This window comes from Hipposideros armiger, unplaced genomic scaffold (genome assembly GCF_001890085.2).
Source record: "Hipposideros armiger isolate ML-2016 unplaced genomic scaffold, ASM189008v1 scaffold_44, whole genome shotgun sequence".
Classification (NCBI taxonomy): domain Eukaryota; kingdom Metazoa; phylum Chordata; class Mammalia; order Chiroptera; family Hipposideridae; genus Hipposideros; species Hipposideros armiger.
In genome coordinates, this window is record NW_017731394.1 from 1,428,118 (window position 1) to 1,443,548 (window position 15,431).

General features: G+C 32.2%; 1 protein-coding gene across 1 annotated transcript in view; it reads right to left on the bottom strand.

Moving 5' to 3' along the window:
• CSTF3 (cleavage stimulation factor subunit 3) overlaps positions 1 to 15,431 on the bottom strand; it is a 72,274-nt gene that overhangs the window by 42,986 nt on the left and 13,857 nt on the right. The window contains exons 2-3 of the mRNA XM_019639536.1: positions 13,113 to 13,214; positions 12,898 to 12,993 (exon numbers count right to left, since the gene is read on the bottom strand). Of these exons, the coding sequence (XP_019495081.1) occupies positions 12,898 to 12,993; positions 13,113 to 13,214 (198 nt within the window). The remainder of the gene's footprint in view (positions 1 to 12,897; positions 12,994 to 13,112; positions 13,215 to 15,431) is intronic.

Sequence of the window (15,431 nt, forward strand, 5' to 3'; positions counted from 1 at the left end):
TCAAAACTTTCTCATTAATAAAATTCAATTAACAAATGAGCGATTTTTTTTCTGTGCACATAAGGCAATCTGGAAACTGTATGTTGTTGGATAGACATTGGCAATGTGGTATCCTAGAACCGGCATTTAGTCAAAACAGATTTTACTCATGGTGAAAATTTTTCTAGGAATCAAATTATTTCATGCAACTGCTCAAGTTATCTACCTATTAAATATAATTAATGTTCTACCTTAGAAAAGCATTTTTTTCTCCCCCAAAATGAATAGTATGGTCAATTAGTCACATTTCCCTCAAATGATATGAAAACTAGGTCTCACAGCTTCTTGATTGTGTTAGTTTCTTGACTCAATCTAAAATTTAATTAAACCAAGAAAATTTCTAACCTACATGCAATTTGTCTTTGACAAGGAAACCTCCACTCAGTTAACTTCTAAATTTATGTGGGCATTTGAGTTAAAACAAGGGCCCAGAATTGCAATCTTAAGGGCTTGGAATAAAATTATCTTCACCTTCTTTTAGCCACTATTAAAATTTCAGATGTATGCCTTTCCCCGAGTGCTGTTTCCTAAAAGCTTAGCTCAATTCTAGACTATCTAGTCGTATATTTCTTTACTTAAGAAACAAAATTTAGTTTATAAATTATCAAGCTGTTTCAACACCTCAAAGCCTGCTTTTTCTTCTCGTTGTTATTTCAACACATATTTTTTCTATCAAAGACAAGTATTTTCTCTATCCAAACACCAACCACCCATTACTGTCTCCTATACCAAACTGTAAATTTGTTCAGAGGTGTCCACTGCATCTAAGTGTCTAGCATGCATTTTACCCAGTAGATACTTGAAAGTTATTTCCCCATCTTCATGATATATTTAAAGTGGAAACAAGAAACTCAAGACACGTTCAAGTACTTTTCTCCCTACAGCCCTATAAAATAGAGATGGTGTAGGGTCTGAAAATGTACCAGATGACTTTGAAAAGCTATAAATTCAAGTCGACTGTACTACTGGAAAACAGTATATAATACTTTGGGTAATTTTATGTAAATAGAACCTAGGCAAATATATCAATAGGCATATGTAAAAAGTCTTCATTCTACTTAAACATCAACTATTTCAGAGTAATTTTAAGGACTCCTCATACAAAATCACTTGCCAAAAGGATTTGTCAACAAAATTCTACATATTTTAATTTGCAGAGAATCCCCTAAAAGTTAAACTACAGCTTATACTTTTCTTCCTATCCAAAAAGTATCTTAAAATAAGCACCACTGAATACACTAAAGAAAATTTTCTACAATTTAATTGTGGGAACTTAGAACTGTAAAACTGTTTTACAGGTAAAAAATTTCAAGTTTTGACATATGTTTTATTTAAAATCAAGTGAGCAGGATCAGGAAGCTGCATGAAAATACTTCAGTTGTCCGTGACATACACTGGAGATGTGCTCAAAAATATTTAATTTCTGATAAGCCACAAATGACAAATAACTGGAAATGTTGGCCCAGTTTCAATAAATGTGATTTTGCTACTAACTATAGGAGTCAAGATTCTCCTTCATAACTTTTTAAAAGAGCGCTAGATATTGTACCCTTGACTTCAATCTTTCATTTTTTCATCGTTTAGTTTCAATTTCAAGTATTTTAAAGATCTCTCCTCCAAAACCAAAAATCACAAAAAAGTTCAGTCTATCTTATCAGAACTTATCTTGCAAGACTTCTACACTTCAATGGAAAGAAGAGTATGAAGAAAACGGTTTAGTAAGTAAATATTCAAAGGCTAACATACTTTACCTAAATTCTAAATTTTAGCCTTAAGAAAATTCCATTCTAATAAAATTCCTAATTGCTAAATCAGAAGCAGAAAGTAAAATTTATTGCTCACATTAAATGTAAATATGTATTTGGAGCTGTAAAGAATGTGTTCTTAGGAATTTCTTAATAGGAGTCCAGATTACTGGGCCGGCCAAGTGGCTCAGCTGGTTAAGAGCTCGCTTGGGAGCGCCAGCTCTGAGCAGCAGGACAGCGGTTTGGATCCCACAATGAGGGCAAGTGACACTGTGCCCTCTACAGCTAAGATGATGAACAACAGCTCAACCTGGAGCTGGGCTGCTGAGTTGCCGGTGACTGCATAGGCTGCTGTGAGCTATGTGAGCGGCCGGCAGCGGGTGAGAGCTGCCATGAGCCACCATGAGCAGCAGACCAATGACCAGCAACCGATTGCCTCACCCAGGAAGAGCACAATACCAACATGGGCCAGTGAAGCGACGTCCTCCACAGCTAGACTGAAGAACAAAACAGCAATTTGTCTACCTCTCTGTTCCCCTTCCTGGATTCTCCAATGCTGTTCCCCTCCCCCAATAAAATCTTTAAAATATTAAAAAAAAAAGAGCCCAGATTACTAAGACTTGTTGCTTTTGTGTTTAGAATTCCTTTCTGCAAGTTTAAAATAGACCCCAATAATTCCAGTAAAAAACTTTTTAATGGTGAAAGATAAAACTATACAGAATAGCAAAGTAGAATTTTTAGAGCTAAGATGAAAGGTTGCATAGAAGTTATTGTACCATGTTATCTTCTAAAACATTTACAGAAATTTTATGTGGTTTGAATAGCTATAATCTATTTTTCCAAATGTACCCCAAAATCCTAATAGCTAAATAAGAATGCAAGAAACTCCTGAGCAAAGGAAAAAGGAGTCAGTTATGAACCTACTATTGGGTTGTCGGAAAAGTCATGACGCATTTTGGCAATGAAAAACACAGAAAAAAATACGTCATGATTTTTTCCGACAACCCAATACATAGCTAATGTGTGTACAATATACTGTATATTAGGTTCCTTACATTACTTAGTATAGTGGTTAGTAACTAGGAACCTACACCCAGGAATTACAATATCTGCTTGGAGTAAGCCCACAGCTTTCCCGCTTACTTCCCAGTAGCTTAACCTTTAATTTTGTTGACTTTAGGAAAGCTATTTAAGTCCTCTAAATCTCAGAAAAGCTGAACATCTGAAGAAAATGGGAGAAAATACATACCTAAACTGTGATTAACCAGATTTTCCAAACAAAGTACTGAGTCCAGAGCCCAGACTATTTTAAAGACCTAATAAATTTTAGTTATTACTGTTGAGGCAAGTAATGAGAATAAAAATAAAACAATATAAACAAGGTACAACAGAAAAATCAACAGATTTTAAAATGTACTTTATCTTTTTACTTCTAAAAATCTGTTCTAGAATATATTTCACTTCCAAAATTCTCCTCACATGCTTTTATAATGTCCACATATTGTTTTCCATAAAATATAGTTTTGTAGCTCTACACCTAAAATGTAACAATTGAAGAACACCTGCTTGCTTTTAAGAACTCCAGTACAATTCCATGCATATTTTGGTTAAGATCCATAAAAATTTTAACTAATTGCAAATGTATTTAAATTCAGAATAAGTTGCCTCTTACTAGTAAAAACTAAAAAATTCCCACCCCACTCTCCAATATTATGCAGTTCTAAAGGTGAGAACTCATCTGGAACAGTTTAAGGGACTTTTCCATTTCTGTCACAATGTATTCAAATGGAGAGGGATAAGAATGAGATCCGTGTGGTAAACTGACGTAGAGAAGGCACAGCAGAAAAAGGACCATTATAACGACATAAAATTCAAATAATTTCATTGATCACTGAAATAGGCAATTTTAAAAACAATGAATCTGGGACAGTTAGAAAAATGTAAACATGAGCTGGATATTAAATTATATTAGAACACCACTGTTCCTTTTCAGTGTGTTAATGGCATTGTGGTAAAGTAGGACAATATTTTTTATATAAATAGAGAAGGAAGAAAGCATATACAGCAAAACATAACACTGGGTCAAGCTCAAAGATGTACAGGTATTTATAATACGTATTTATACTATTCTTTCAATTTTTCTGTTTTACAATTTTCATAATGAGGAAGGGGAGTAAAGAGATTAAATGGCTTGCCTAAAGTTACAGTAATTCAACGGAAGAGCTCAAAGCAGAAAATCCTAGGTGACAGACTGTGTGTCATTCCTATTCCTCCATACTATCCTTTAGTCTACAAATTCCCTTCTTTAACTAAACAATTCTTTAAACATATTTTCCGCACTACCAAACATGATCAAGCCACTGTTTTAATAATACAGATAACGGGTAGAATTCCGACCCGGCAGTTGAGGCCCAGGGCAAAATAACCACCCCACTAACTATAAAAAGATTAAATCATACAACTATTCTGTGAACTCAGGAAATTCAAATTTACCATCTTTAACAAACTGCTTTCTGGAAAATACCACTTCCATGGTTTAAGCAATCTTTAATTGCTAATAGAGAAATTCTTTTCTTTAAAGTGTTAACTAATTTGTGACTCAACCAAGAAATTATTTTAAAGAGTATTTAAAAAATATAGCATTTGCAAACACAAATATTTATCTAGACAATATTTTTTACTCACTTTCTAACCTGTTTTAAAGCCAAAGATCCCATGGTTTTAAATAAAACACATGAATTCTTATTTGAAGTCATTTGCCATTTGTTCAACTAAGTAAATAATTTATTTCCCACATAACCTACCATTCTTATGAAAACATGTTTCTATAAAACCTTGTGAGCGAGGTAGCAATTTTTATCTTCCCCACACAATTTATGACAGAATTTAAAGGCATTACTGAGTATATGATTTTATATTTAGAAAACAATCATAACCAACTGAAATCCTGTAAATCATCTTTTTTAACTACCTTCACAAGCTGTTTAAAATAAAAAAAAATTGGGGGAAAGGACAGAGAAGCTAGTATTTCCAAACAGTTTTCAAATATAAATAAGCTTGATGTTTAAGTAATTAATTGAAGAGTACATACTTATACTCAACACGAAATAGATGGAAAGACACTAGGTAATTTGTTGGGAAAATATTGATTCAGGCAAGATCGTTAATAGGTTAAAAATAAAATGGCCAGTTTTTGAATAATACGGTTCTTACAGTCTCAAAGTATCTCCATTAGGAAATACACTGAAGTATTAAAGGTCATGATGCATGCAATCCAATCACCTATGATTCTCAAAAATAGAAAGCGTATGCAAATCGTTAAAAACTTGTCATTCAGGGTAAAGTGTATGTGGGAGTTCTTTGCATGTTCTTGCCACTTCTTTTGTAGCTTTAAAATATTTTCAAAATAAATTTTAAATGCATTATAGAAATTGCTTAAATTATAAGTCAGTTTAGAACCCGTAAAGCAATGCTCTGGACTTGTTATTCAACCCATAACAAAACAAATTAATGTGATTCCCTAGTGACTGGCATATAATTTAATCTTCAACTCTAAACAATAATATAAATAATATATGTTTTTAAGCATTTTCTTACCTATTAACATATACTAATTAAAAGAACCACAAAACCTTAAAAAATTCAATTACACAGTAGTTAAAATTAATAATCAAAGAAAAAGGTGGATGAAGGAATTAAAATAAATGTACAAATACAGGTACCAAAGTTATTTTGTTGGCAATCTTCCCCAAATACTTTTAAGCTCCCTCCTATGACAAAGTCTATACTTTCACAAGATATTTTAATACCATTTTTGACATTTACATTTTATAAAATTTAGGTATTACTCAAGTACTTCTACAAATATCATTGGTACTGAAATTTTCAATTATAGCTGGAAAGAGCCAATTCTCGAGAATAGACATTAACTGGAAATACTAAAATTACCATTTTTTAGTCTTGTTTGATTTAAGAACCATCAAAAGCCACTAAGGAAAAAAAAAATTTAAATAAGGGGAAGTGAGTTAAAATGGTTGAAAAACACTGCACTCATCTGCTTAGTGAAAAATTCAGAAGTGAATTGAAACGACTTACAGAAATATCTAGAAATAATGACTGGTTCTTTTGTGAGAACACTCCATTCCCAACCACCCCAAAGAATGAGAAGTACTTATAATCAAGTACTAATTAAATGAATGATTAAAATCTGAAATAATATGAGAGTTAGCTCAAAAACAGCTGTACTAATTATTTTAAGCCACATTCTTCAGCTTAAGTGGTCCTTTCTTAACACATGGGACTTCCTTAAAAGTCTGATTCTTAAGAGTTTGGCACTTAGGTGATTATATTGTTTATGGAGCCAGAAAATTGAGTTTCAAATCCAGGAATAAAATCAAGTAAAAAACTGTAGGAAGTTCAATAATACAACCCTAACCCTGACTCATCTTAGAAATAATTACCTCAAGAATACTTCCAAGCACATAGCACATGTCTCTGAGATTAATTCTTGATTATATACTGACTGATAAATCACAACATGGTGCATTCAAAAGAACTAACCAGGAGACTTTAATCACTTTATAGCACAGCCAAGTATAGGCAGTATTCCGCAAGGTATGAAATATACAAACAGCAACAAAATTCACTTGCTGCTGTAGAAAGCCTCAATTCCCAAAACTGGCTGCCAGAAACACCTAACAGTAAGACTACATGTGTCCATCCTTTGGAGACCGAATCAGCAATACTGGTATGCTAATTGTGAAGCTTGTATACTTTTTAGTGCTTTCCAGGGGATCATAAAGCAGTGTAGTTTATAAACTTTGGCTTTAATGGACAACAATCTCTTGATTGATTTTACTCATGTATAAAATAATGGGGCTAAAGTAATTCTTCTCATCTTCCTGCTCTAAATCTCTGATTTAAACTTAATGTCCATTTTGGCTTTAAAAATACAAGACTTGCATATTCATAGTTTGTTGAGTAGAAAAGTTTTCAAGAAAACTATCATGAAGTAGTCAACACTTTTTCTTCAATATGAAAAGTTAGACAGAAAATGTCACCATAAAAGACCACTTCCCTCATGAGGTGATGGATGTTAACTAAACATTTGCGGCTATCATTTTGCAATATATACATATATCAAATCATTATGTTGTATACCTTTAACTTATATAATTTTATATCTCAATGAAACTGGAAAAGAAAAAAAAATACCACTTCCCAGATAGGAATCTTTAGACAAAGATTGACAATGTTATGCATATATGCTAGAGCTAAAATTTTGCATTTTAAAAAAGGCTGTAATTGAACATGTTCTATCACATGAATAAATGTATTAGAAACATTAAAAACAGCTTTGGGACTTTATTACATTTCAAAGTATTATTCCAAAACTACATTTCAATACCTTCTTTGATATCACATTCTTTGTTCTTATATGTATCACTTAATATTTCCAAATAGAAAATTTTTCTTTGAAGGTCTCCTAGCATACAAAATGATAAAACTTACCCCAGGTTATGCTTCCCTGAGCCTTAAAAAAGCTGTTTAGTTTCTCAACAAGTTGTATTCAAAGCAAATATTCATAATTTGGTGAAACTGCTGTGGACTGAATGCGGGGAAAAAAATTTAGACTTCAATTAATTACACCATTATACTAACCAACTATTTGTTTTCTGCTCCAAAGAGCAAAATTAGTAATAAAAAAAATGAAAGTTTCAAAAATAAATTATTTACAAGCAAATAAACACATTCTCCACATTTAGAAGTACAGCTTTTAATAGGTTTCACTAATATTTTAGTCGTTTATTTCTTGGAAATGCCCTGAACCAGAATCATTCAAAAATGCTGTTTGCAAGTTGCAAGCACACACTAAACAAACACAATGAACCCATTAAAAAATAGCTGAGCCTTTGATTTTAAAAGGTCTTTTTGTTTTTTAAGAGGAAGTCAATTAATTGCCACCTGGTTCCTTAATGTTCAAGTTAGGACCAAAAATGCACCCTAAAAAGGTTTTTTATCTGGGATTAGTTCTATTTCCAAATATGGAGGTTTTTACCTCTGAAATATTATGAAGGGGTTAAATGTGTTTGTGTTTATTCATGGATGCCATGTTGGAGCATATCTTTAATACTTTTGGGACACATAAAGGGGGTCATATACCAAAAGGGTCCCGTAAAATCTTACTGACTACAATGCCAAAAAATTTTTAAAGATTATTATATATTGTTATGTTATTCCATAAGTGTCCAAGAAATTTAGGATAAAACACTACCTATAGGGAAACTTCAAATTGCATGACCAAATAGCCTTTTTTTGTTTCACAACGTATTTTAGGATGTATGTACTTTTTATTAAAATCTAGAGATGCCCTTTTCACATGTTCAGACTATACCATAACACTTATTACACATACAAAAACAGAATATAAACAAGCTGGGTTAAAAATTTAAGTCTTTGCAGAGGGAAAAAGATGACCTTTTTTTTCAATGTTTTATCAGTGGTTGCAAAGACTATAATTTTGCTTTATAAAGTTGAGAAATATAAAGGCAACCAGGTTAATAAGTGTAAGGTTTTACTTAAAAATAAATGCCTACATTTCACATAAAATAAAAAATTACTATAAGACATAAATAGAAAACGTTAAAAAAGAAATTTTATATCAATTAACTATATTCTTTTGAAAAGTTTTATTATGCAATGCCTTGGGTAAGAGAAAAGGTCCCCAAGGAAAAAAAACGTATAAACCGTGTTAGAAATGGCAACACCTAAACATCTATGCTATAATAAAAGGAAAAGTTGATGTGATAAGACATTTCAATAAAACCTACAAGAGATATATAGATGATGTATTACAGAACTGTACACCTGAAACCTATGTAACTTGACTAACAGTTGTCATCCCAATAAACTTTAATTAAAAAAAAAACAACCTAAGAGTTTACAACTTAAGAGTAGTAAACATGAAGATATTGCGTTTTTAAAATAGTATGTAATTATTCAAAGCACTTTCACATATTTGATCACTCAGTTCTGTTTGCAAATGTTTTCTTTTATACCCCTACACTATATTATACATGCATTTAAGAATTAAAAAGTATATTTCATTTTAGAGTACAATCTGAATAATCACACAGACATGGACCAACATTTATTACAAACAGGAGAAGAGCAGATCTATAAGAAAAGAATACAGATGTTTTTAAAGAAAAGATTGCAAGCTGAAGTATAGGGGAAAAAAATCTGTATGATAATGCAATAATTTTATCACATTGCTCACTATATACAAAACATTGTAATACAGTAGTTTTAAACTGCTACTTAGAGGCATCAAAACAGTAAAGACAGTGGAGAGGTTTATTTCTATTTACGTCACTCATGTTCCATCCTGAGTTCACTTCCTTTTTCCAAGAAGAAAGGTATTTTTAAGTCATTTCCCCCAAAGTTGAAAGATTATTTTGAAAAAATTAAAATGTATACAACCCATTATTTCTAAGAAAAGTACTCATGTTTTTAATTTTTAAATAAAAAGCAATCAATTCTCTATACACTTTTATTAAGGAATTACAGCTTTCACAGATACATTGTTACTATTACCAGCAGCATTACCTTCTTCATTTCTCCTTCAGCTACCAATAAAACATCATCCTTCTGTACAAAAATTTCTTATGAATGTGGCCCAAATCAAAACAAATTACTTCTAACAATAAGATATTGTAGCTTACATGCTATTATAGTGACTACCTAGCTACATGAAAAGCTGTAGAAACCAGAAAAACTTGAATATAGCAAAACCATAAATTTTCTCAATTTTGTGATGTTTAGTGACCCTTCTGACTACTCTAAAAAGTGATTCTTTAAAGAGCAATTGAGGCTCTTTGACTGGATATTCCACTTAGCTGAAAAATATAATACACTGCAGCTTTAAGACATCCATATATCCACTAAATGGCTATAAAATATCTATACAATTGTTTTCTCTTATGATATTGTTAAATCATGTAAAGTAGCTGTTTTGGAATACAGGATAAGGCAATATATTTCATGTATCTGAGGCAAAATGTGAGCGTATACAGTCATATGCTGCCTAACAACAGGGATACGTTCTGAGAAATGCATCATTAGTGATTTTGTCATTGTGTGAATATTACAGAGTGCACTTACACAAACCTAGATGACCTAGTATAGCCTACTACACACCTAGGCTATATGGTATACCATCACTGTACGTGTGGTCCACCCTTGACTAAAATGTCATTATGCAGCTCATGACTGTATAATATATGCAACACTAAAGGTATTTGGCCTCATTTGGAAATTATATAGTATTATAAATACAAAGATGTTAGTCCTAAATGCCCTTTCGTTAGAACAAGAGATTTTTACCTCCAACAATTTCTACACTTCAGCAAAAAAATTTAAGTGGGTAATGAATTAAGGATGACATTTTAAAGCTCAAATTTTACACAAGTAGCTAGGTATTGCTAAATAGTCACTGTTGAGAAAAGCTGGCATACTGGCAAATATTAAAAATATCAGACTAGTGTCATTAACTTCTTTACTAAAATCTGTAATGTGCTCTAATTTTCAACTGACGTCTTAAGTTTAAAAGCAAAAAAATAAGAAAATCCTTTTTGCCACTTTGATCTTAAGTAGGATTTATAAAAAATTTCTTTGGGAAGCAAATTATCTCATTATTTAAAACGTACGTATTTTACATATTTTCTATTAGAAAAGAACTAAATGCATTTGGACTCATACAAGTTGGCTTAACTGTACATAAATAAATGAAACATTACAATTTTCCCATGAAGTACTGAGTTACAACAAATGTATCAACAAAACTTTATTTTCTTGAGAATGCATACAGGATGTTATGTAAACACTGTTAGTACTACTTTTAAAGTAAAGACATTCTTATTATTACTTTAGATTTTAATGTACTATAAATAGGTTTTGTGTCTTCTCCAGAAATATTAAAGGCCACATTGAGTGACATGGCCAAAGAAAGTTTTAGCTTCTCACAGGCTAAACAAAGTACAAAATGTGAAAATTTTAAAAATGAAGAGCAGATCAGGAAAGAGAAAAAATACAGCTCAGGATACGCATTTCTTAAATCAGCATTCAGTTTAACATCTTAACTCCTAAACCATCAATTTTACAAAATATACATATATATTCTTTACCACTTTTTCTCAAAAGACGTTTTATACATACATTCATATTTGTGTGTGTGTAAAATAACTGCAAACATTACCAACTAAATAAATCAGACACTTGCTAGCAGCTCTGAAATGTATGAAATGAGCCTGATATTTAGACAACTTTTAGTCCTTTGGAATAACATCTGGTCTATCTGAGGATTCTTTTTTGGAATGCAGTTCTTATTTTCAGTTAGGACATGGGAGAAACAGACTCATTGTGTTTATACTTATAGAATGGAGTATCTAACTGCCAATTTCAGTTTAACTTATGCTATAATAAAATGCACGAATAATGCCTGAATGTTTGAGCTGAAAGAATTTCTAAAACTTAATGAGTACTAATTCATTATACAAAAACTCATATACCAATTATGTTCATTTCTGATGTGTTGCATATACCCTAACGTGTTTGTAAAGTCAAATGGGATGCAGAGCAAGTACAGGTGATCCAGGTTCCTTGCTTTACTTAGTATTACAAAGCAGCACTGCTTTCAGCATACTTTAGACAGACCTATTCACTCACCTGGTGAATTTCGTGCCAGTCTACTCGGATTAAATATATTTAGGAAAGAAACAGTCCCAAAGGAGTGATGAAAACTTAGGGAGATGGTCTTGGGCCAAAACCACAACCAGGCTCCACATAAAGTACAATCTCTCTCACACATACAAACACACAAACATACAAACCACATATACAACCACACACACAAAATTTAACACACACACAATGTTCCTGCAATTGTCCAGTAAATCCCCACTCTCAAAGACAATATAAACTAAGCACAAATACAATGAGTACACTGTAGCCTCAATTTAAAGCTGCTGTTGGTTGAGTCCACTCTGAGGACACATCACAGGTAACACTGTGTTGTGCTGAAGTCGGTTCAGTATTGCTGATGACTAAAGAAACCCTTTGAATAGGTCCAAAACAGACCCACATATTACCAAATTTCAGCTATTGTGGAAAATGTTACGACGAGGCTGCAATGTACTTGATTATGTTGAGAATTTATATTACAAAATTAATATTCAAAAGAGTATTTCATAAGTAAAATAAGTTATAAAAAAGGAATGGATAGCACTTTGAGATTAATGTGGATATTAATTATTCCCATCTCACCCATTAATTTATAACCTAAAAAATGATTACTTGGTGCCAATTGTTATCGATACTTTTATTATCTTGACTGCTAATTCCAGTCTTCAAAAATGAACATTCCCTTCTAATCAGAATTAAGAATAGGGCCCTTACTGTTTAAAATAAACACACCTGAGTTCAAATATCAAGACAGTTAGAAAGTAAAAAAGTATCATGGCAAAAATTACAATTACACAGGTTTGAGTCACATTAACTTATTCCTGTATAATGTAAACTGTATCCTACAGAAAAACTTTAAATTATTGAAGTGCTTACATTTATGGACAAACCATGTATTTTCACAAAATTAAAATATGAAGTAATTTTTCATCTAAATGTTTCATTTTACCAGAGACATTCAAAATACCCTATGAAACTAAGTTAACATTTCTGTATTTTCTTATAATACCAGTAGTTCATTAGTTTGTAAGTAGGAATAAAAAGAAAAATGAGTTCTAAATAAATGACACAGGAGGCAATAAATTGACACATGACAAGTAAATAAAAGGCTAAAGCACTCCAATACCATTGAAACTGTTTTAATGTTGTTGCAACTCCAAAATGCAACAATCATCAGCTTGTAAAGACCCAAATTTCAAAAATTCATTTTAATTACTCCTTCATACCTATTTTACAAAATAAAGGCAAGAGACATTTAAATCCTCCTTGTCCTAGTTGTGCTATCTATGTTCCTAACTTGTTTCTATCACTATAGTGTATGCTACAATTCCCATCAGATGCTATATAAAAAAAAATAAAATAAAATATTAACCTCTGCTTCAATGTACAGTTTCCAGAATCTGCCAGAACTGGGGAACTGGGCAACAAGGCGTTCATAAGTCTTCCGTGCTTTGTCTATAGGTTGATTCTAAAATTGAAAACCAATAAACAGCATTTACAATATTAGGATTATGAAAATATTTACTGTAGAACCAAGTAGTGTGATTGGACCCATAGAGAAGGAAATGTAATCCTATATCACTAAACCTGTGCCTCTCGAATGAGAATGCTCCAAGCGTCAAGGTCATATGGATTCTCTTCTAATTTCTTTTCGGCTTTCTTCACCTTCTCTGGGACATACTCAGCTGCCTGGGGGAGGGGAAAAAAACAATGAACTGAAGTTACTGCTTTAAAAATCTCATGCCTCATTCAAGCACAATTTATCAGTCCCTGGATACAATATCACAATACAAAGCATAAAAATGCCTTCTTATAAAAGAAGCCTGCATTTTCTGTAATCTATAGATAATAGGTTATCTTAAGTCAATTGCATAAAAACAAAATCGCATACCTTTGAAAGACATTTTAAAATTTAAATAAACCCATCTTTTATATTGAATACTACAGAACAGCAGTTCTCAAACTTTGTGGTCTCAGGACCCTTTTTATATTCTGAAAAATTATTGAGTATGCCCAAAAGCCTTTGTTTATGTGGGCTATTTTATTATTTATCATATTAGTAATTAAAACTGAGAAAAATGTTAACCATTCATGTTCAAATAATAAAATTACTTACATGTTAACATAATATTTTAATGACAAACAACTTAAAAATTCAGTGAGAATATCCTTGTTCTCAAATTTGCAAATACATAATATTTGCAAATTTATTTAAATGTCTGACTTCAAAAAATTTAGCTGGATTTTCATACCTGCTTCTACATTCAATCTGCTGTGATATCACATCATGTAAAAATTCCACTATAAACTCATGACAGATTAAGAGTGAAAGGGCAAATAATGTTAACAGTTTGAACTCACAGATCCTCTGAATGTCTTAGGAACCCTCAGGGTTCCTGGACCAAATTTGAGAAACACTGCTATAGTGCATTCATCCTGAGTCACAAAGAAAAAGTATGAAATAACATGAAAATTTTATTTATTTTTATTTTTTTTTTACGCTGAGCCATCCTGCTACCTGTTGGCAGCTCAGTGGCTGCTAAGCTCGGGCCGGGAATCGAACTGCTGTTGCTCAGAGCTCAAACTCTTGAGCGAGCTCTTAACCAACTGAGCCACTCGGCCGGCCCGAAAATTTTATTTTGATGTAAAAGTTTTAAAAATATAATTCACACATTGCAAAAAGATTGTACTAACATGTTTAGTGGTCATATGGGTATGGGATGACGGAAGTGCAGGTGATTTTTTTCCCCCTTTCTATCTTTTGATATTCTCTAAACCCTTTAATAAGGCGGTTTTGTTTTTATTATAGAACTATTTTAATAGTAGCTAGCACCTTAGGCATAAATACTAGTATTATTTCTCAAACTGTTGTTCAGAATACTACTGTTGGTCAGAATACTACAAAAAGAAAGTGATACACAAGTAAGTCTCATAAATGTTAATTTACACTAAGTTTCATTTTGCCTTTCTGTGGGACTTTTTAGAAATCTATAATATGGCAATACACACTAATAATATTCAAGAGGGGAGAGAGAGGGAAGCACTGTCTCCAACAGCTTTCTCTTTATCCTATTTTTTTAGTGACAATATCTCAACAATTCTGTCAAAATACGAGTTGGAAAGTTTTTAAGTTATCTCCTTAGGAAAAAAAATTACTACCTGGGAGAAATACACTCTTTTCTTTAAAATAAATTAGTTTCTACCACTGATAAATATGTATTTATTTAGAAAGAAAAGCATGTTTAAAAGACTAATGTAATTTTCTATCAAAATTATATTTTACTAATATATGAGCTTTATAAGTAGATTGCTCAAGAAACTAAGACTGGAAAAGTTTAATAAAGGAGGACTACTAGCCCTACCCACATATTAAAACATAAAATGAAAGTGGGACAGTTTGGTAATGGTGACAAACCAATCACTGATTCAGGTTGTTTTACAAAGAGAACAATATATGGAAAATTAGCAAATAATAAAGGTGGCATTTCAAATCAGAATGGTGGATTATTCAAAGTATGGTGTTAGAATAACTATAGTCATCTGTTAAGAGTAATTGCAAAGTCAACTTGATCAAAATAAATTTGAATTCTATTTACCCTTTATACCAAAGTAAAAATCAGATAGATCAAAGACTTAAACATTAAAAACAAAAACACAATGAAGAACTAGAGGAAAACATGCTGAAATTTTTTGTGTGTGGGAAAGGCTCTTCAGAAACCTTTGAAAAGAGTGAACTTAGAGCCGGCCTAGTGGCGCGATGGTTAAGAACTGGCTTGGGACACCAGAGGGCCCTGGTTGGGATCCCACATATGAGGGCTAGTGACACTGCCCTCTACAGCTAAGATGCTGAACAACAGCTCAACTAGGAGCTGGGCTGCCGTGAGTCGCCGGCGACGGCGTAGGCTG